Genomic DNA, 22,068 nt, shown 5'->3' on the forward strand with positions numbered 1-22,068 from the left:
AATTACAGACCTCTCTCATCTTTCTAAGTAGGAGAACTTGCAAAATCAGTGGCTGACTAAATACTTTTTTGCCCCACTGTAGAATTTGGTTATAGATGTTCCAGCACTGACAGTATGAAGAAAAAATTAAGTGTTTTTGAACATTAAAACATGTAAACATGTTCTAGTAGAAACCCAAAATACAAGTATGAACAGTCTGTGAGTCAGATCCATCCCTCGCTCCTTCACAGCTCCACCCTCTCGTCCAAATATGGTCACTTCTGGCTCCAAAAAAAACAAGATGGAAATGAAATGCGGTTTCAAACAGGAGTCCACAAACCAATGGGTGACATCACAGTAGCTATATTCATTATTTTATACAGTCTATGCCTTAGAAGCAGTCATAAAGAAAAAAAGCATCTTCTATTAGAAACCCAAATTCCAAGTATGAACCTGAAAATGTGCAGAATAGGTCCTCTCTAATGTCTCCTATGTCCCTGCGTAGATTATTAAGGCTTCTTTTGATCAAGCGGCAATCTCTGGGGCTAAAACAATGAAGCCAACATGGAGGTGCCAAAAACTGCAGTTCCTATAATGGCCACTTGAGGCTGGCTCCAAGAGCGAGTTAATCCCTACAGACATCCATGTTAAAATGCCAAATTTTACAACATAAATAAACATGTTTACAGCCTGGTACACACAAATTTTGATAAAACTCACCCATTTATAATTTACTAAGATTTAGAGCTACGAATAATTACGAATAATTCTGTGAGTGACAGCCTGTCTGACAACAGTGTCCTTGGCTTCTCAGTCAGAGCCACCGTCTTGCCCAAATATGGTCACTTCTAGCTTAGAAAACAAACAAAAACATGGCGATGGCCATAATGAGATTGAGACTGTGAAATGGGAGTTAGAGGTTAGATCAGGCCAAAAAATCGGGCCAAGACATTTTTTTAAGGATACCAACGTGGACATTGAAGGCTGATTCTCGTCTTTCTTTCCATGGCAAGCCTTCGTCATGTGCATAAGTGTCGAGGTCCCTGTCTTTTTGCTGTCATATGCCAGCATCGTGCTGCCCTGGGTACACTCGACGGAGCCGACACACACATTGTCACCGTGGACAACTCACATGTGCGTGGCCAGTGGCGCCGTAAAGGGGGCCCCAGGTGTGATAAGTAGTTGGTTCCATAGCCTAGGTCTATTATGAGGAGCCTGACCCGTCCGAGCCCGAGGATAGTGGCGGGAAATTACGGCCTGACCCTGCCCACGGGTCGGGTTGGGTCCGGCTCGGGTTCAGGCTCAGGCAGCCGAGCCTTCAAAGTTTTTTTTACACATACATGGAAATTTATGTTGCAGGTTAGCCTTTAAAGGGTCAGTTTACCCATCTAACAGGTAAAGGTAGCACGCACATCCCAAAAACTTAATGCTGGGTGCTGGACCAAAAGGTAAGTATGAAATAAAAGATAAAGTCCGCACACCAGAAGCTGCTCCTTGAAAATTTATTTAGACGTAACGACAGACAATAGACAATGTCTGATGAAGGGCAGGAACGACAGACAATAGACAATGTCTGATGAAGGGCAGGAGCCCGAAATGTTATGTCTAAATAAATTTTCAAGGAGCAGCTTCTGGTGTGCTTTTATTTCAGTTTACCCATCTCACACTCACTAAAAAACTCTTACTGATGTTAGTCGATCAATGTTGATGGTGTCTCTTGGATGTACTCAGGTCTTGAGATACTAGTCAGTCAAACATTCAGACACATCAGAGGAAAAACCACGTTTAAAAAAACTGATGTCTCTGTGAGAAGAATGTGTGGGCTTTTTTGTGAGTGTGTTTTCAGGTGAACTGGCCTTTTAAAAGATGTGAAGACTCTCAGACACACTGGAGTTTATTAATCAAAGGAGAGAAAAAGATTCTGCATGGGTGATGTTTGTGGTCGACCTTCATCGCAGTTTCCATTTGATACTGGATGAAATAAGTTCTTTATTCTCACAGCCTGAGTTTATTTCATTTCCAGCACCACTGATGGATGTGCAGTAGTGGCCTTCACCAGTGTAGTCAGGGCCATTGATTGGACAAAATCAAAAGCCATTTTTACCATTTCTGAACACCAGACTGCTGGAAAGGTAATGTGTTTTTTGTTGGTGACAGCTGGGGTGTGTTGGCGTGTGTTTACCTGTGACAGTTGCTGTGCGAGTGCAGTTGTACAAGATGGCCAGCTCTCCAAACACTTTTCCTGGACCAATGTTGCAGAGCTTCTTCCCTTGTTTAGACACCTCCACCATTCCCTCTGTGAACAAACACCAAAACACAGAGGGCCTTATTTAAAACCATCTATAGCTCATGGTCTAAAGTGCATAGTGCAGGTACATGTAGGGTGTGTCCAACTCCAAACTGGGCACTGGTGTGTTTTGGTTGTAACATAGATTGATTCCCATTCCCTTAAAGGGCCCGGACACACCAAGCCAACAGTTGGCCATTGGGCAACGGGCGCTGTGGGTGAGCGCCATATTGATGTTTGGTCATGGACCTTCCACATCAAGATACAACATCCAAGGTACCCTGGGTGTGTTGGTTATTGGTGTATTGAGACGCCGTGTCAAGTTCAGCCTGTTGCATGCATTGTCTTCTTTCAAAATACACTTCTTTTGTCACAGGAAATTTAAAATTTACATACAGTCTCTTTCAAAATAAAAGCACTAAGTCAGTACAACAACATAAATTGTTGTTTTTTTCCCCTCCAACAACTAACACACGTAGTTGGGTTTAGGAAAAAAGAGCAGTTTGGCTTTATACTCTTTTGGGACTCCCGGATGAAAGTCATTGTTTGTTGGACCCAAGTCATTGAAATCCGGCGCTTGGGCAGTGTCTTGCGGTATCAGAAACCAACAAAAAAAGCCGTCCATTAACTTCAGCATGATACGCAGCCGGTTGCCGTTAAAGTTACCAGTGCCTGGTGGCGTCAGATGGAAACGCAGCGGGACAAGGACGAAAGTCAAGGTGGCGAAAGTCTGAGTAGGTCGGGCAGGAGGGGTGGTGAATGGGTCCAACAAACACCGACTTTCACCCAAGAGAGCGGCGTTCGCGTCCCATTAGATTCTGAAGCCAAACCCTGTTCTTTTTTCCTAAACCTAACCACTTCCTTTTGTTGCCTAAACCTAACCATGTGTTTGCTGTTAAAGTAAGGAGCATCAATTTGCATTGTTGTACTGACTTAGTGTCTTTATTTTGAAAGAGACTGTATGTAAATGTTGAATTCAATTGAAAACAGAAGTGTATCTTGAAAGAAGAGAACCTGACATGGTGACCCAGGACGTCAACAACCAAATGCACCCAGGGTACCTTGCACATTGTATGTGGACGTGAAAAGTCCATGACCAAAACGTCGATATGTGATGAGGTCGGAGTGAAAATGTGTTGAACTGAACTCTGGATCAATTGGAGTTTGTGAAGACACTTGAGAGATGTGCTTAAATATGCTTTGTTCTGTCAACATCAGGTTGTGTTGGTAATGTGCTAACTGGCTTACGAGCATCTTGAATCCGTTCTGTCGGTCTTCCAGTTTCCCTTATTGATTGATGTATACAGCCTACCACCACCTGCTGCTATGGAGAGTTATTTCCTCTCCCATAGGCGCAGAACGTACGTGCTACTTGGCCTTTGGTTGTAGTCTTTGTGGTGTATTCATGTGCATCTTTTTGGCCGAGACACAGCAGACACAAGGCGACACAACTGTCCGCCTTCATCGTCTCTAGTTGTTTGATGTTGGTTTTGTGTGTCTGGGCCTTCAAAGTAAGATGCACCTGGTGTGTTGCTGTTTACTCAGCTGATTCGGCAAATTGTAGACGCAGGTTTTCTGTGCAGATGAGTAAAAAAGCATTTTTTTAAGGAATGAGTGCTTAATGTTCTTTTTTAAAAACTGTACTTCTTCTCTTTACTCTAGTAAATTTTAACCTTGACATAATAATGAAGGAGCAAAACTCAGAACAAGAGGCAGCTTCCAGCGATCCCCGCCAAATCTGGCCACACTTTTTATACCAAAATCGGAAAAGACACCGGTTACATGATGAAGTGCTCACTGTGCCTCATGAAAAACACAAAGTCGGGAGAGTTCTCACAAACAAAGATGGCAATCCATCCAATTCTTGTCGATATTTCAGTCCGAAGTGGTGGACGGATCGACAGACATTGCCATCCCTATAGAACTATAGCCCGAATGGCTGAAACCGCATTGACTGAGAGCAGAGAATATGATGTGAACAAATCCATCCTCACTAAACCACTTCAAGGGAAGCCTTGAATTTAAAAGAGGATTAAGCTTCTGGTAAGAGCTGAAAGAGACTAAACTGAACAATGTGGGTTCATCAGATTTAAACAGCTCTCATGTCGACAGAGCTGAAGGAGCAACACAACAACACAGCAGCAGCAGACGCCTCTCAGTGTGAAAGACTGGCTGTCCTTGAGAGGGAAGAACAAGAGTGAAGTGAAGGTGTCAGGAACATATGACTGAAGCTACAAGTTTCTCTGCATGTATTGATGCAGCATGTGTGCAAGCAGCCAGTTTAATCACTTAACACACGAAACACCGACCAGACACTGACCTCACCATGATCTCACCTCAGCTACCGGCACATTACGCGTCTCCTCCTGCTATTTTCTCCACATTGTACTTGGTGTCACATAATGTCTCTGATGGAGCCTCTGTTTACTCCGACTGGTGCCGTCTATTTTGTAATCTTGTGTTGCCTGTGCTCAGACAAATAGGCTGTCTGTCTTTATCAGCCCAGTTCAATGTCTCACCTTGGATTACTTTTGTCTCGCTAAGCAGAGCAGGATGTTTTTTCTTGCTTTAGTGGCAGCTTTGGTGTGTCTCTATGTCCCTTCAATACAAGCATACTGATAAGTAGATAACAGATTGTAATGTTTGGTTGTTTGTTGTCCCGAGGATGAACTGTAATGCTTTTGGTGACTTGTCCTTTGGTGGCACAGTGAAATTCATCCTTGTGTCTTTGTTAAATATTTGATTTAAGAAATGTTACCATGCTAGCACAAGCAATGTCGGAGGAAGTCTTCAAATCCTTTACCAAAGTAAATGTACTGACACCATGCTTCACTACAAGTCTACACGTCTTATTTAAGTAACTATGTATCAGCAATGTACTTAAAGGCTCTCTAAGTCTTCCTAAGCTGGAAAAGTTTTTGTCACATACAGCAAACATCTCCTCACGATCCGCTAGCTACATGTCCTCTGAATATGCTGTGAAAAAGTCCGGTCTCTGTAGGCAGCCCAGGCTCCGCAAATGGCAACAAAAACATTTGGGCGAAAGCAAGCACACACACATGAACGCGGTGCCCATGTCTCACGTGTGTGCACACGTGTGAGAGCAGTTAGAGCTACAGGCTACAATGAGGCTAAAAACAGAGTTCAAACACCTTTTTTTGTCGGGGCTTCAGGACACTTGGATCACTACGGACGAGCAGTATGGAGATATTTTGTGGTTTCAATTATGTGTTTTTGGACGTTTGAATCTGGGGCGCCGTCAGCCTCCATTAGGTGGAGTTGTGTTGCTACCTCCTCTCCCCTTGGATCTCTGCAAGTGTTGTGAGGACTCTAAAACTTCACCTGAGCCTCCCTCGGCATATGGGTGAGTAGATAATGGCTGAATTTTCATGTTGGGTGCACTTTCCCTTGAACAGGTGTGTAAATCCAGGGTAACTAGCAGCTATCGCTCGTTCATGACAGAGTCACGGAGGACAAGGAGGGAGGAGGGGCGAGCTAGCTCCGTTGTGTTAGATAACACTGTTGAACGTAAACAGAAGTGACGCCCAACAGTGCTTAGCGTGCCTTCAAAGTAAAAGTTTGCTAATATAAAGCTTTGAATTGGAGTCTGGCTGTGACGAAAACACAGGCAAGTTTCACTTTCAGTTCAGTTTTAAAGCGATGTCTTTGTGAAAATGCATGTTTTTCTGAAGTACTTAGACACCTCATGCAGTATAATCCAAGTTTCATTTATGCATTCGTATGCTGAGAGTTTGTAAATGGATGTTGTGATATAGTTTTCTCCACAAGATCATGGCAAGACAGAGAAGCAGCCATGGTGATCGGCTTCTTTCCTTGCATTGCAGGACTGAATGCTGAAACAAAGATCCTTTGTCTCCATCGCCATCAGACTCTATGACGAGCCCAGTCTCACTCTGAAGTCGTCGAAATGCCGCACTTGGGCAGTGACTTGTGGCGTCAGAATGCAACGAAAAAAAGTGTCCTTTAACGTCGGCATGACACGCAGCTGGTTACCGTTATAGTTTAGTGGGGTAAATTGTATGGGGCTGTTTCCGTATGATCCTATGGTGCGTACCGTTTCACATGTTGTTTTAATATGACTTTGGTCTTTAAAAAAGTGAAAAAGTTCAGGGAACATGTCCCCTGTGTCTCCCACTTAAGTTACGCCCCTGCTCTATCATTTCATCACTGACAGGGGCTCCTTTCAAATTATTATTTAACACATAGTTACTAGACTATTATTGATTTTAGCCTTCAGACTTTAGGCTTCGAATTTTTGCATTTTGTTTTGCAGCTTTTGTCTGTTTTATGTCTTTGAATTTCATTGTGTTTTGGATGAACCTAAACTTTCCAAGACGTTACTTTGGGCTCTGGGAAACTGCAACTGGTATTTAGACAAAAAGATTCATCATAAAATACAGAAAATCATCATTATAATATCACCTGAAATACACAGTTTCAACCTGACTCTGCCAACAGAGTGCAGAGACGCTGACGCTGATCTTACCCTCCAGAACGTAGACTGTGGAGCCGTCGTCTCCCTCCTGGATGACACAGCAGCCCTTGGTCAGGCTGGTGGGATGCATGCAGTCCATGATGGTTAGGATCTGCACACACGAGCCAATAAATGTGTTTTTAAAATCATGCTACATGAGGAAGATGATATTAAAAAGCAGCTGTGGTTACCTGCCCGTGCTCCAGATGTTTCATGAAGTCATTGTCCATTAGAGCCCTTTGGATCAGCTCACTGGACCTGCAAATACATAAACAGGTCGTACATGTGCATCAGTGTGTGTGTCCATGTTTATATATGTGTGTGTATCTGTGTATGTGTGTGTGTGCTCACTCTTTGCTCTTGCAGTAGCTTTTGAGTGTGACGCCAGTGAGCTGGGAGGGGTCCAGCGCCGTGGGCTCTGCAGAGATGGCCTGTCTCTTTATGCGCTGTGGCTCATCAGGTGCTGCTGGAGTCTGAACCAGCGCTCCTGATAAACACAAACAAAGAGACGATATTCAAGCAGCACCTGGTCTGTCATTTCATCCATATGCATGAGCTGCTCAGTCCCCATTAACCCCTCGTTCCTTTCCCTCTCTGAGACCTACTGTTTACAGTTTACTGAAACTGGAATACTTCCTGGAAAAGTTTTCCCCTCAGCAAGTGTTTTAAAGGAGCTTTTAAAAGTTTCATAGCAGCATAAAGCCTTAAGTGTCTCCAGAGGGAGTCGTGGAGAGTCTGATAAGTGTCCTCGAGTGATGTCACTTGAGTCAGCGTCAGTTGACAAGTTTGAAAAGTAAAAGTAAATCTGAAGGTGTGGAGTACAAAAGACGTGAGACCTCTGTCGCCCTCTGCTCGTCTCTGCTGCAGCATACATTAGCTGCTACGAGCCAAACACAATCTACCACATAACTGCAGGCAGGCTGAGTTGCATTGTGGGTAATGTAGGCACCAGGTTTGGACGAGGAAGAGCAATGTGTGGAATAAAATAAAGGTGATATTTCTGGTTCTGCTGCATCAAATCTGATCCTTTTTTCAGCTGTCCGTCGTCTAATGATGTTGAGTGTGATGTTAAGAGTGCAATGCCACACAAGTGGGAGCGGACTCCACATTAAGACCTTCATCATGTCGGGGGTGCGTATCATTTAACTGCAACGTCTTGAAGTTTGACTCTGGCCAAGAAGCTTTGTTGCATGATTTACAGTATCGGTTTTTCAACCTATAGCCAGAAAAAATGTTGTATGCTACATTTGCACCTTATTATGTAGTGAACATGTTAAAATGTAACGTTTCAACAATGCTGTGGTTAACATGGTTAGGTTTTGGCACAAAAACCCTTTGGTGATGATTGAGGTTGGTTGAGGTCATGTGGACGCGCATGCAGTTCTATCCATAGTTCAACTGAGGGTTTGCTTCAGCCCCCAACAGTAAATGGGAATGCTGGGAGGTTAGCTTAGCATCTCACTGCCAGCACTGGGTGAAAGCAGCTTTGCCAGGTGGGAAATGTATGATTATCGTACCAGAGACTCAAAATTATCGTATTTTGAGGGACATTATCGTACATCCGTCATAACCAAAATAACAATCCTACTGATGCGCTATAGGCAAATATAGTCAGTCTAGTGTTTACTTTTTTGGTTTACTTTTTTCCCATTTTCCTTGCTTCTGTTTTTCCTCTTCTTCTTCTTCTGTTTTGAATCTCATTCTCACTCAACTTCCTGACGGGTCCTAGCGCCTCATGGGGCGGGTACAGCTGCCCATTCAGCCAATCGTGCTCATTGTTCAGAGACAAACGTCACCCGTATCTCACGCTAAGCAAAGTGCGATTGGCTGGAAATATGTCACATGGGAACAGATGCCTTCAGGGCTCACAGAAAAAACTCTGGCATACTGATTACAACCACACATTCATGAAATCGTCAAATTATCGTACATTTGGCCTTTTTTGGGATTATTGATCGTACATCGTACAGACCAATCGTAATCACCAAAGACTTTTCACATTTCACATTTCAAATAAGTAAAATTACTCGTTATTTTTTATATTTTGTAGGTTCCTCTAGCTACTGTCTGAAAATGTAACAACAAGGGAGCAGTTTAGGTTCAAATACAAGTGTGTTTATCTTTGCAACTTTAAAGCAAATCCAGTTGAAATAAAACACGTCTGCAGAACCTGTGAATAAAACGGACAAAATAAAACAGGATGCAAGTGTGTGGGTGCATCATGAATATATAATAATACACTCCTGGTGGATATTTATAGGAAGTATTTTTAGGGCGGATAATTAATGATTTAGCATCTCCAAAAAGTCTGTTCCTGGGAGAGGGTTAGAGGATAGTGAAACGAATGTTTAACTGAATGAATGAAATATGAAAACTCACTTAACTTGGTGTCAGGTAAGGTTTTTGTTGATGTGGGATTTACATAACCTCAGTGTTTGTTTAATCCTGCCCTGTCTTTGAATGATAGGACCTGTAATTCCACCTTAATCTGACAGGTTAACAAACCTGTGCTTCCTGTGTCCACGGTGTTGGCTGCGTGCTGTGAGGCGCTGCGATGTCTGTCCAGCTCGATCTGCAGCTGTCGGATCAGATCGTCCTTTGTGTCCAGCTCCAGCTCCAGCTCATCGATCAGAGAGTCTCTCTGACGGAGCTCCTCGATCTTCAGCTGCAGAGCCAGCTGCAGGTCCCGCAGGGTGCCGGCACTCTTAGACACAGCCATGTACAGATACATGTACAAGTTCTGCACAGGAGGAAGAGGAGGGAGAGTACACTGGTTACAGCTGGGGAATGTTGTACTGTAGTGGAAAGTTACTAAGGACATTTACTCAAGTGCTGTACTTATGGATAAAATTGAGGTACTTTACTTGAGTATTTTCATTTAATGCTATGTTATACTACATCTTATGGAGAAATATTTTAGAGGAGACCAGGGATGGTTGTAACAGCCAGTGTTCATTTTGACAGATATTTTAGATTTAGTCTTAGTCTTGAGATGAAATTGCCTCTTAGTTTTAGTCACATTTCAGTCATTTTTATCCTTCATAGTTTTAGTCTAGTTTTAGACGATGAAAATTCAAAACGTTTTAGTCGGCGAAAATTCATGACAATTTAGACGATAAAAACTCAAAACGTTTTAGTCAAAGAACATTCAAAACATTTTAGAAGACGAAAACTCAAAATGTTTTAATAGACGAAAATTCAAAACATTTTAGTCTACGAAAATTCAAAGCATTTTAGACGACAAAAATTCAACAAGTTTTAGTCGACGAAATTCATGACATTTTAGCCATTACTTTTAATTAATGTGTTTTCTATGTATTTTTTTTATTTTTTATTATTAAATCTTTATACTAATCCACTTAATCCATGTTAGTCTGAACTCGTGTGTGATTCAAACTAAACTTTCATCTCTGTCAGAGAAAACTGATCTGAGTTCAAACTGTTTACTTACAGCACAGCTACACTCACAGATAACTGAGCCATAAACCCAGAAACCTTCCTGAGACAGTCCAGATCTGAATGGAGTCCGGTGTGGATCAGACGTGAAGTCCGCCAACCAGTGGCCGCTTGCTCTGCTGCCATTCAGCGGCTAACAGACGGAGCTAGCTGCTAACAGCCACCACTGCAACAAACAAACTCCACAAATCCTTTCAGCAGCTCCACCATCCACAGACGGCTGATTATGTTCTGATGAATTGCAGCTCATAACTTGCACCAACGGCTGACGCTGCTCTGGTGTGAGTGTTTTTGCTGGCTAGGGAAACGTCCTGGTGCAGACTATTTACTGGAGTTTGCCAGCCTGTCGATCATGCAGCATTTGCAGATAATTATGTCACTGTCTGATAGTCAATCATGAACATCTTCATCTCGTCTTGTCACATCAGTGAAAATGAAGCACAGATTTCTTAGATTTTTATTATCATAATTTATTTATTTTTAGCTTGTCAACGTTTCATTTTCGTCGCAGAAAAAAGGTTGTTGACGAAAGATTTTTGTCATAGTTTTCGTCAACAAAATTAACTTTTGGTAACAGCATCACTTTCACCAAGAAAGGATGAGCTAAGAGCCATGTAATGTGTTTCTTGTATGACCACTTACTTCTTGACCTTACATGTCTAATTTCATGGCTCAATAAAGAAGATTTTACTGCTACAACACTGATTTACAGGTCTGACAGCTATTTCTGGACCGAGTCTATATTTTTATGACAGTGATTTTACATAAATTAGGATTATGTAACTTGTATCAGATTTAGAGCGTGGTCTCTTGGGTAAAATTAGAGGCTTTCATCTCCATTCTTTACAAACCATCATGCTGCTTCAGCTCGCTAAACACTGGCTGATGGGCCAGTATGGTTGTAACACCTTTTTAAAAAGGTTTTAAAACTCACCCCAATGACAACGAAACACATTTTCTAAATCTTTTTTTTTTTCAGCATGCCAGGAGAGTCAGTGAGAGAACTGACAGGGGTGTGGTTGCACACGTACTCTGCATCAGATGAGGTGAAGTAGTGAGAGACAGGAAGGTCTGTCTCCAATGAATACTCCATCTGCAATGTGACATTCAAAGTTACCTAAACCTCAAAGGAAGAGGATGAGCACAGCTGCTCTATGTGGGCGATCACAGCAGTCTGAAAGTTTTCAGTGCAGAGCAAGAGGAAGACTTGACTGGATACTTGACTGAGGCAGCAGACTTGTATATTGGACTCAGCCCACATGAGGTACTCAACACCTGACAGAGACAGGTTAGCCAGTTAGACCTTGGTAGGAATTGGTTATTAGTGTATATAACTGTTTTTAATGTGTATTTTATGCAATAGATAGGGGTACTTGGTGTCAAAATCTGAGAGCTCTAACGTAACAACCTGGTCTCACTCCGAAGTCATCGAAATCCAGCACTTGGGCAGTGACTTGCGGCGTCAGAATGAAAGTTAAGCCGGCAAAAGTCTGAGTATGGTAGGTGGGAGTGGTGGTGGATGGGTCCAACAAACACCAACTTTCGCCCAGGAGAGCGGTGAAGGCGTTCTGCAAGATTCTAAAGCCAAACCCTGTTCTTTTTTCCTACACCTAACCACGCGTTTTTATTGGCCAGGCCACTAGATACTCGCTAGTTTTCAGATACTGGATGAGGTACTCTTTTCCTGAATGTGCCGTTTCATTGAGGTCATCTTGAATGGCTCTAAGGACGCATTCACACCAGGATAGTCCGGGGGACTTGTTTCGTTTAGGCAGGTAATGCTGAAAAATTTCACACCTTCATTTGGTTCGGTTCACTTTCACACTGTGCTTTTTAAAGCGGACCAAACTGCCTGGACAACGTCATGCAGTTACAACAGCTGCTCGTTTGGGGACGGTATTGCCTGAAACGACCACTGACCAGGAAGAAAAAAAACACGAGGAAGAAGAAAACCCGGCTCATCGATTGGCCAGGACAGAAAACGGAAATCCATCCCCTTCAGCCGGCTTGGTCATCACAAAAACACCAAACACCAAAATGCAATGTGTTCTACATCACTTCCTCTCTTTGGTTCACTTCCTCTCTTTGGTTCGCTGGATAGTCCGTTTGCATTTCCCACTGTAAGCGAACCGCACCAGGGTTCACTTGCAAGTGAACCGAGACCCCCAGTTTTCAAGTGGACCAGGGTTCGCTTGTTTGGTCTGCACCAGAGTTTGTGTGGGCCTTCACACCACTCCAAACTAACTGAACTATCCGTGGAAGCGGACCTGGGTTTGTTTAAAGCAGACCAAATAGCACCAGTGTGAATGCTTCCTTAGTCTGGCCCCTCCCCCAGGGACCACTTTGCTTTGGGAGACCCTATCAGGAGCTATTAGCCCCAGACAATGATTACGTAGACATGCACACCCCTCTGCCACACCAAGGTTGTGATTCTTGGAGGGGGGCTATTCTTTACTGGTCCATCTACGTCCCAGCCCTCACCAACGGTCATGAGCTCTGGGTAGTGACCGAAAGATGAAGTCGCGGATACAAGCAGCCAAAATGAGTTTCCTCTGTAGGGTGGCTGGGTGAGAGCTCTAACACAAAAATTTAGCAAGTTAAAGGTGCTGAGACAAAAAGTGTTACAACCAGACCCAGTCTCCCCTACTCTCCACTGCACTACATTCATCTGACTGCTGTGATTACTTTTACTTTAAACTACCCAATAATATATGAAATTAATTCATTAATGACATTAACGGCACATACACACATGATATGTGTGTGATATGAGTGATATGAGCACTTTCACATTTAATACTTGAGGTACAATTAGCTGCCAGTACTTGCAGATTTTTAAGTAAGTAAGATTTTGAATGCCGGATTTTACTTTTATGAAGAGTATTCTTTCACAGTTTTAAGCTGCAACAATAATACTATTATTAATAAATACCCCATATTCAAACAGGGCACATTTATCATAATGTTAAAATAAATAATACCTGTTTCACCCTCCAGTCATTCAGTCACAATACTTGAAGTGTCCGTAAAGTTGTTCACTTGCCTCAGTAAATATTCTATTGACACTCCATGTGCAGTCTATAATAAACTTTAGTTTTCAGTGTGTGCTCTGAGGCTCTGCCCCATTAATTCATCCCGTACTCACTTATTCAGAGAGAAGTCCGGATCGTTGAGACGCAGCTGATCAGAGAGTCCAGCCGGAGCAGGAGAGCCGCTCCTCGGTCCCTCTCAGGATCTGATGCGGTCTGACTCTTAATTTGAAATCAATAAATGACTCAGTTATTATTGGAGCTGTTCACACATAAAGGCGCGCAGGTGACGCTGCGGGTCCTGAGACAAACATCATCAACAGCAGGGTGAAGCAGAGTGGGAGCTTCAGGGGATGAAGAGACGCGCAGCCGCGCACAGATGAGTTTGACAGCACTCCTTCAAAATAAAAGTCATAGCGTGGATTTATTTTGAAGGTCTGGAAACTGTGATCAAAATATGAAGAAGACTCTGAGAGTGTTGTAGTCCTTTGTTATTCTCAATTCTTATTCTTCTTCTTATTATTAATAAAAATAATTAATAATAATAAAAATAATAACCGATTTATTTATGTATTTAAGTCCAGGCATCATGTCAATGCCAAACATGTTTCCCAAAATAATATCCTTAACTTATTAACGTGTACAATCTTTGTTTAATGATGTGATTTAAGCATTTTTATTTGTCCCACAACAGGATGTACAATGAAATGTGAAGTGACAAACATCACAATACAACAAAACCCAGTGGGTCATAAATAGGGCCTATATTAAAAATAAAAAATTATTTGTACTATATAAAGATAATGTATATTATAATAACAACAGAATATGCAGTAAAATAGATGATGTTAAACCGTATAAACAGAGGATTTAAGGTTTAAATTAAACCATATATTAACTTTAATTTACTGACATGAACAATGTGCAAGAGGAGAAGTTAAAAATAAATATTGTGCAAGTAATATGTACATGAAATGTGAATTCATAGAGATGAATCATTACATTTATCTCATCCAGTGGTGGTAAGTGCATTCACTCAAGTAAATGTAAATAAATTAATAAATAAAATTATTTGATTGAGGACCTGTACACTATTTTTCAGTATTCTAATTAATTCTTACCAACACCACTGCTGAATGTATACTTGACATTTGATGCACATATTGTATAAATTTCTTATTCTTATTTCTATATTTGTATATATTGTAGTGTACATCGTAACCTAATGCTTCTTTTATATTTCTAAAACTAGTTTTATACATGGTAATGAAACTGTCGCATAATACATATATTTTTATTTTATATTTTAGATATTTTTTAAACACTTCACACACTTGACAAATATATTTTATAATTATATATATATATATTTCTCTCTGATTGTGGTTTACATAACTGTATGCACTTTACACTTTATACTCCATTACATTTGTCTAACTGTAGTAGTTACTTTGTGGAAAATTTAATTAACAAATTAAAAAAACAACAACAAAAGAAAAAACAACAAGCATTATGAAATAAAATGCATTATTATGCAGTAAATTAAACCACCCAACAGAATATACAGTGAGTCAAATTATCTCACACACAGCTAGCTGCAATTTTAAAATGTTACATACACAGGCCTACATGTTGCGTAGTTAAGACTTTTACTTTGACACTCACAATGCTCACAATATTATTATTTTTTTAATATTATATTTTTACTTGAAACAGAGTATTTCCAAATTTTGGAAACGCTACTTTTCCTTAAGTAAACTGTCTAAATACTATTTCCACCACTGATCTTATCTTGAACTCCTGAGACCTGAGCTTTTGTTTGGTATGCATTTTTAATTTCTCCTAGCTATTTGAAATTCCTAGGACCTGATAAATATAGAAGAAACAAATGATTTTCTTTAAAAAGCAAAACTTTAACATGAGGTCCTCATATGTGGATGATGGGTTTATTTTTAATAGTTACAAGTGTATAATAAAGTATAAAACTGTTGTTGGCTGTGCAAAAATAAAATTATGACAATGCAACTTTTGTTCAGTGTTTTGCAACTCTGTGGGTTAGAGGTCGCTGTTCAAGTCTAAAAGTGTTTAGACTTGAACATGTTCATGGCAATACGTGGACATGACAGGGCAAAAGCAAAAATGCACATAATGCAACATTTCTAAAAGCCTTATAATTTGTTTGTTTTATTACTCTGCATGGATTTTCATTGAGCCATAAAAAGGTGTCTTTTCTGTCTGTGGGAACAGTCTGTCACACCTAATTGGCCTGTGATGATACAATAATAAAGTCCCAATGTCCTCAAATAAGTACTTCCCAATCAACAGTGCCTTGGCTTGTTAAAAAAAGTAATAATAATAATAATTGTGCCAGGAATATAAGAAAAAAATAAAAGCCAACCCCTCAATACTGTGTGTCTATGGTAGTCTTTATTGTCCTAATTATATCTTATGTTATTTATTTACATGTATCGATATCAGTTTTACAGTGAGACAGTTGTAGTCTATAGTTGTAGTTCTGCCTTCCGCCGCTGGGTGGCAGCAGCAGCGCACCCGCACCGCTTTTAATTTCGAACCGGAAGTGCTTCTCCTTCACCGGAAGCTTCACAAACCTCACCACAACAAGCACGATGGCGGCGACAGACGGTGACAGAAAGCATGAAACAGGAAAACTGGGATTGTATCCTTTAATACGAGCTCCGGATATTTATCTGTTCGTCATGTTCGTGTTATAAAGTCCTGTTCTGACGTTTATTAACGATAAAACACCGCGGTAGCTGTTAGCCATTAGCCTAATGCTACATGTTTCTATGGCTTCTTCAGCTGTGGTTTCACTGAGCGGCTGCTGCAGAGGAACTGGTTGGATGTTGTTTTAGAGTGAATAGTATTTAGTTCTTGGTCCATGTTTTGACCCCAGCTGTCTGAACAAGTTTGTTCCTGTCTGCTGAAACTTAATGAGGTCATTAGGGTTATTATATTTCACTTAAAACTGGCCTGACTCATGCAACAATAACACTTTACAATATAAATAATTTATAATATAAATTAAAGAAGTAAAATAATAAGAGATTTAAATGAGTAGTTGCAGGTCTATCAAATAGTGTGAATATATATTATTAATAACTTCTTTTACACATGTCAAACACACATAAACTTTTAATAGTACACTTTTATGGATTACCAGTGGTGGAAGGTAACTGAGTACATTTGCTAGTTAAATACATGTACTTAGGTACAAATTTAAGGTAGTTGTACTTTACTTGAATCATTTCTTTTCCTGCCACCTTACACTTCTATTCCACTGTATTTATCAGATTGCTTTAGTAACTAGTCCCATTGCATTCATTCATTTATGTAAGTTTTATGGTATGTGTCCTGCTATTTCTGGCCTATCTCACATGGGATATAAGACACTGTTACATAACAATCATCTTCTGGTCTCAAGTGTGCAGAACAAAATAAGAGGAAAAGAAAAGAAACAAATCAAATGCAATGGAAGTACAAAAAATGTAATTAAATTAATAACAAAAAGACAAAACATCTCAAAATGAGGAGAAACCACCACACCTTTACAAACTATCTTGATAAAGACCACAAATTAACAAATTAAGAGCTTTAAGAGTTTATAAAATATAATGTTTTGTCATAAACTACTACTAAACAGTTAGTACAAGTAAAGCTGAATCGACAAGTCAATTAATCAAGTAACTAACTGAGAGAAAATGAACTGGCAACTATTTTGATTTTACATACAATTTCAATGCAGGACTTTTAATTGTGACAGGTTATTTACACTGTGTGGTATTAGTACTTTTACGTAGGTGCAGGATCTGAATACTTCCTCCAACACTGAGGATTTCTGTCCTTCACTATTGATTTGAGCGCTGGATCTGCCAGTTTCTGTCATAAATATCCTCCTCCTCTTCTTTTCGTTTAATATCAGCATCACCTCTGGCTGAAATGAAACTTCCCCCAGATATTTATCCTTTATTTTTATTTATGGTATGTATGTTGTTTGTCACGCTATCCAGCAGGTCTGATACAAAGGTGACAGAATGACATCCACAAAAGATGAGCTGCAGGTTTGTTAAATTTTAAGGTCCAGTGTGAAGGACTTAGGGGGGCATATTGGCAGAAACATGGCGGTGCAACATGGTGATCTTCGTAAATGAGGACCTGCTCCCTGTGTAGACATTAAGAGCTCATTATAAGGTAACGAAAACAAAATAGTTTTTATTTTTTTAGGTGATTATACACTAAAGAAAACATACTTATTATATTATATTCTATTTCTGTCAATATATCCCCCTAAATCCTGTGTTTTTAATACACAGCATGGACTAATAAATATGTTAGATTTCTTTAAAATGTACTCAGCATCATGTTCAGCTCCACAGGCAGCAGACTTTATTCTCTTAATGGCGCAATGGAACTCTCCCTTAAGTCCTGCTTTGGGAAACGTGTGTAAAAATTAAAGAGCGCTTGTAGAAATGATTCTTAGCTTTTAAGATCAGGTCATTATCGGAGAGCAGCGCCCTTTAATTTAAAGTAAAGTCTAATTTAAACAAGCCTCTCTCTAAAGATGAGCAGCACAGACACACCGTAGCAATGATGTCATCTAATGGCTTATCCTGGAGCTGCCTCATAAAAAAAACATCCATTTTCCACCACCTCTTCACACTTATTCCTGGATGATCCTGCGGCGTTCTCAGGTCAGACAGGATATATGATCCCTTCATTAAAGGCGAATAATGAAACAACTCTGAGGCCACTGACGACAACCATCAGGGTGCTGCTGATTATCAGCTGGAAGGCTTACAGTCAGTATTAAATCCATCTGGATGAAATAGGTCAGACAGAAAAAGGACATTAATTGACACTATTAAACCAAGTCATTGATTTGTCGTTTCTGTTTTACAGTGTAGGCTGTGTGTGTTTGCATATGTTGACTCTACTGTCCAAAATCAATCAGTAGTGGAATGTAACTAAGTACACTTACTCAAGTACTGTACTCAAGTACAAGTGCTTCTTTCTTCTTCTACTCTCTTACACCTCAGAGGGAAACATTGTTCTTTTTACTCCACTACAATTATTTGATAACTTAAGTCACTACCTACTTTACAAATGAAGTGCAGCTGAAACAAGTGCATGTCGCCCTAGGTTTTGCATGGTGTTCAGGTTTCCCACAGTCATGGAAAACCTGGAGGAGTCCTGGAAGTACCTTGTCACATTTTCAGGCTTGGAAAAGTCATGAAATTAGGAAAAAATCATTGACAGGTTTGGAGAGGTCATGGAATTTTGTTGTGTGTAATGAAATTTATTTTCTGTAGCTGATGATGTAACGTAGCTCTGATACACGTCAGTGTGTGACAGTGTTTTGTTTACCAACACGTCCGTCTTCATTTTCTCCCAGCGTTCCGTCTCTCCCTACATATATGGCAGCTGACTGAAATTATAATTTAATAGAGTTTGAATCTGATACGTTTGAAAGTGTGTCAAGCAAAAGAAATATTCTGGGTCTTTGAAAAATCATTTTGAAGTATTGAAATTTTGTCCATGATAATGTATAGGAACGTTGTGTGTCCCGCACCGTCGGGCCCTTGTTGGCTTTTTGTGGCCGGTTCAGTGAGTTGAATCAGTGTCTGAAATGGCGGAACCTGTCTGTGAATGAAATCACTCTGATTGGCAGTTCAGCTCAGCGCACGAGAAGAGAAACAGAAGTGAGGAAAGTAAACAAACAGCTGAAATCAGCAGGGCGTGAGAACGAAACAAACTTGATACATGAGGTTTTTTTTAGCCTGTGAGCTCTTTAGCAGAGATATTTCGTAATATCGTAAAAACTGCTCACTGGTGCACAGTAAATATCCTCTGTTCTTTCAACACTGGGTTGTGTTCTTAATGTGCTAACTGGCTAACTAGCGTCCTGTCAGTCGTCCAGTTTCCGTTTTTGAATGATGATTTGAGAGTTATTTCCTCTCAAGCAGGCGCAGAACGTACGTGCTAGTTGGTCGTTGGCTGTAGTCTTTGCGGTGTGTTTAAGTGCAACTTTTTGGCTAAGACACAGGCAACATGAGGTGACGCAACAGTCGGCCTCAGTCCTCACTAGTTGTTTGATATCGGTTTGGTGTGTTTAACCTGGCTTTGACAAAACAGATTAAAACTAGTTATATTTAAACTAAAACTAAACCTTCCTGAAAAACTGAAAGTAAACTGAAACTAGCGAACACACTCTGAAAACACTCAAAACTAAAGTAAAATAAAAGCTGTTAAAGTTCAGAACTGTTATGACCTTGATACAGAAATAAAAGTGAGCTTTGGCACAGACAGTTTGGATTGGAGCACAGAAGATGTTTGCTGTGTGCAAGATGATTTTGTGTCTGTCTCTGGGGTGGGGGGTTTGAGACTCTGAGCTCCTCTGGTCTTCCTTGACCCTCCTGCAGCTCTCTGGACGTCCCCTTCCCGTCTTCTCGTGAAGCCGTCATTGCTCTGCGCTCTCTGTCCCCGGACCGCGAACCGAGGAAAGGCGGCATCAGCAAGCAGCTCACGGTGACGGGCAGCACGCTGTCTGTGTGAGGAAACACTGTCAGACCTCTTCAGGCTTTAATCTGACACTCACAGGTCTGTGATTTAACTTCCTCTTCGTGTGTTTATTTCAGGAGGTGGAGCGCAGACGAAGCTCGGATCCTCAGGGTGTCTGTGAACTCGTTTCTGGATCACCTGTCGCTCGTCATGGAGACCATGGAGGCGTTCGGTCCCCCTGTTTCCCAGTGAAGCCCGACACATGATTCAGGACTATTTTCACCCTCTCGTCGTCCTCTGGAGGATTCAGTCGTGAAACTGTGAGGATTGTAATGGGACGTTTGAGCAGCTGGCAGCTCAGACTGTGTGGTGATACTGTTTGGGATTGTTTGCTTGTTTAAGTGGAACAAAGAGGCCATGTTTTTGACTGTGGCTGGGTTTTTATTCAAACTTCCTTTGTAGTAAATAAAGTCTGCTGCTATATGATAGATCAGATCAGGGGAATATCGGCTCCACTGGAGCTGAGACAAGAAGTTGATTAATCCACCAGTTGATGACAGGAAACTAATCGGACACTATTTTCAAACAAAAACTGGAAATAGTTTCTGGTGCCAACTTTTCAAATATGAGTTTTTTAAATGTCAGTACAAATAAGATATTGGACAAAAGAAGTCATTTGCAGTTGGGATGTAGTAGCGATCTCAAAAGATTGGTTTGGGGGTCAATCAAGGCATTTTTTTTTATCTGGTTGGAATCAGCTTTATTGAGTCTACAGAGCCTCCGATCCTTCATCATGCACAGCAACGCACAGTGCGGCCGTCTTCAACTCTCCTGAACTCCACTCCCACATGGATGTACAAAGAAAGCCCCGCCCACTGTAGAACACCGCATGCCAAAAATGACATCCAAATGCAGTATGCTGATATTTATGTAATTTTTTAAAAAGTTGTGAGCACTTTCATTTCAGTTCAGTGTGAGAGTTGCTGCCATCTTTGGCGTATCGTGTTTCACTGCTCCGCTCAGAGAGGCAGACAGTGGTGCAGAGCTGAAGACAACCACACTCGCCAAACCACTGCAAGTGTGACTAAAAGCCCTTCAAGCAAAAAGCCAATAAAAGGAATATATTAATGTAGCCTGATCCGTGCCAGCGTTGCACAGACGATTTAAGTAAACACTCACAGTTCATTGAGGTAACTCAGACAAGGGTGCACTGAAGCAACAAACTCAGAGAAGGTCCAGTGTGTAAGATTTAGTAGAAACATGGTGCAACATGGCGGTCTCCATAGACAAGGACCTACTCCCTATGTAGATATTAACAGCTCATTCTAAGGTAATGAAAACAATACAATTCTTATTTTCAGGTGATTATACACAAAAGAAACCATACTTAGAATATTATACTCACTTTCTGCCAATATATCCCCCTAAATCCTGCACGCTGGACCTTTAAAGGGACAGAAGTTCCCTCAAGACAGCAACAAGGCCAAAAACTGATTTAAGAGAGTGTTTTTTTTATACTTTATTTTGTAGAAAAATAAATACATATAAAAAGTATTGAGGAACAGCTTGTATGCAGGGATTTGCTTTTCTTAATGCTTTGCAGGGCTCTTTTACTGTCAGACATACATTGGCTTTATTATCCATATCTAGGAAAATATTGGCAGATACTTAATATTTAATGACTTAAAACTCAGTCGGGACATCCCTAGTTTGAAGACGTCTTCTTGGTCCCTGGGATGGACATTTTCCTCAGTTTGATTCCCTATAAAGTAACGTTTGAAATTGAGCTTTTCTTGCATCACCTACAGGGTGTTAAGTTGCTTTAAAGTCACCTGAAGTCATCGTCCACATCGAGCTGCTCCCTGTGTAAAGTCATGTTAACGTTGTGCCTCTGTTGACTCACTTTGGTTCAAATTAAAATATGTCATCAACTGTTTGTGATGATGTGGTTCATTATTCATGTTCCCCTCAGGATGAATCGTTTAATGTACCTCTGACTTTTCATCAGGCGCCTTCATCAGATCAACATTTCAGTGTGTCCAGTGCTGTATGGTTTATGATGACACTCCCATGGTCAGACCAGCAGAGGGAGCTGGAAGATAAGAGATAAGAATCACACACCTTTTTCTGTTTGTTTCAGAGCTACACAGAAACTAAAAGTGACTTCTCTCCCAGCAGAGGTGAAACAGAAACATGAAGTCTGTGTTTAAGTCATCACACCTGTCTGTCAGCCATGTAGTAACAGGTTAATCAGAGTGTATGTGGTAGACAGTGTGAGGTTTGTCTCTGACAGGATATCAGTGAAG

At 40.8% G+C, this 22,068-nt stretch overlaps 2 protein-coding genes across 2 annotated transcripts in view; one reads left to right on the forward strand and one right to left on the reverse strand.

The window, feature by feature from the left end:
* The window catches only part of LOC126395400 (cGMP-dependent protein kinase 1-like), a 30,142-nt gene extending 16,640 nt beyond the window's left edge, over positions 1-13,502 (reverse strand). Inside the window, exons 1-6 of the mRNA XM_050052841.1 lie at positions 13,363-13,502; positions 9,267-9,501; positions 7,113-7,248; positions 6,953-7,019; positions 6,774-6,873; positions 2,162-2,275 (exon numbers count right to left, since the gene is read on the reverse strand). Coding sequence (XP_049908798.1) covers positions 2,162-2,275; positions 6,774-6,873; positions 6,953-7,019; positions 7,113-7,248; positions 9,267-9,492 — 643 coding nt within the window. The 5' untranslated portion in view covers positions 9,493-9,501; positions 13,363-13,502. The remainder of the gene's footprint in view (positions 1-2,161; positions 2,276-6,773; positions 6,874-6,952; positions 7,020-7,112; positions 7,249-9,266; positions 9,502-13,362) is intronic.
* Positions 13,503-15,821: 2,319 nt separating this feature from the next.
* LOC126395869 (EKC/KEOPS complex subunit LAGE3) lies at positions 15,822-21,698 on the forward strand. The gene is made up of 3 exons (XM_050053624.1): positions 15,822-15,923; positions 19,684-19,812; positions 19,900-21,698. The coding sequence occupies exons 1-3, from the start codon at positions 15,874-15,876 to the stop codon at positions 20,012-20,014; spliced, it is 294 nt and encodes a 97-aa protein (XP_049909581.1). The 5' UTR covers positions 15,822-15,873; the 3' UTR covers positions 20,015-21,698.
* The last annotated feature ends 370 nt before the right edge of the window (positions 21,699-22,068 follow it).

This window comes from Epinephelus moara, chromosome 9, assembly GCF_006386435.1.
Source record: "Epinephelus moara isolate mb chromosome 9, YSFRI_EMoa_1.0, whole genome shotgun sequence".
In the NCBI taxonomy this organism is placed as follows: domain Eukaryota; kingdom Metazoa; phylum Chordata; class Actinopteri; order Perciformes; family Serranidae; genus Epinephelus; species Epinephelus moara.

What these genes read in the sequence shown, in the direction of transcription:
- LOC126395869 (XM_050053624.1), top strand. Translation starts at nt 15,874, where the DNA reads ATGGCGGCGACAGACGGTGACAGAAAGCATGAAACAGGAAAACTGGGA. An exon ending in GAAACAGGAAAACTGGGATT is followed by an intron (nt 15,924 to 19,683) that starts GTATCCTTTAAT and finishes ACCCTCCTGCAG; the next exon opens with CTCTCTGGACGTCCCCTTCC. An exon ending in ACGGGCAGCACGCTGTCTGT is followed by an intron (nt 19,813 to 19,899) that starts GTGAGGAAACAC and finishes TGTTTATTTCAG; the next exon opens with GAGGTGGAGCGCAGACGAAG.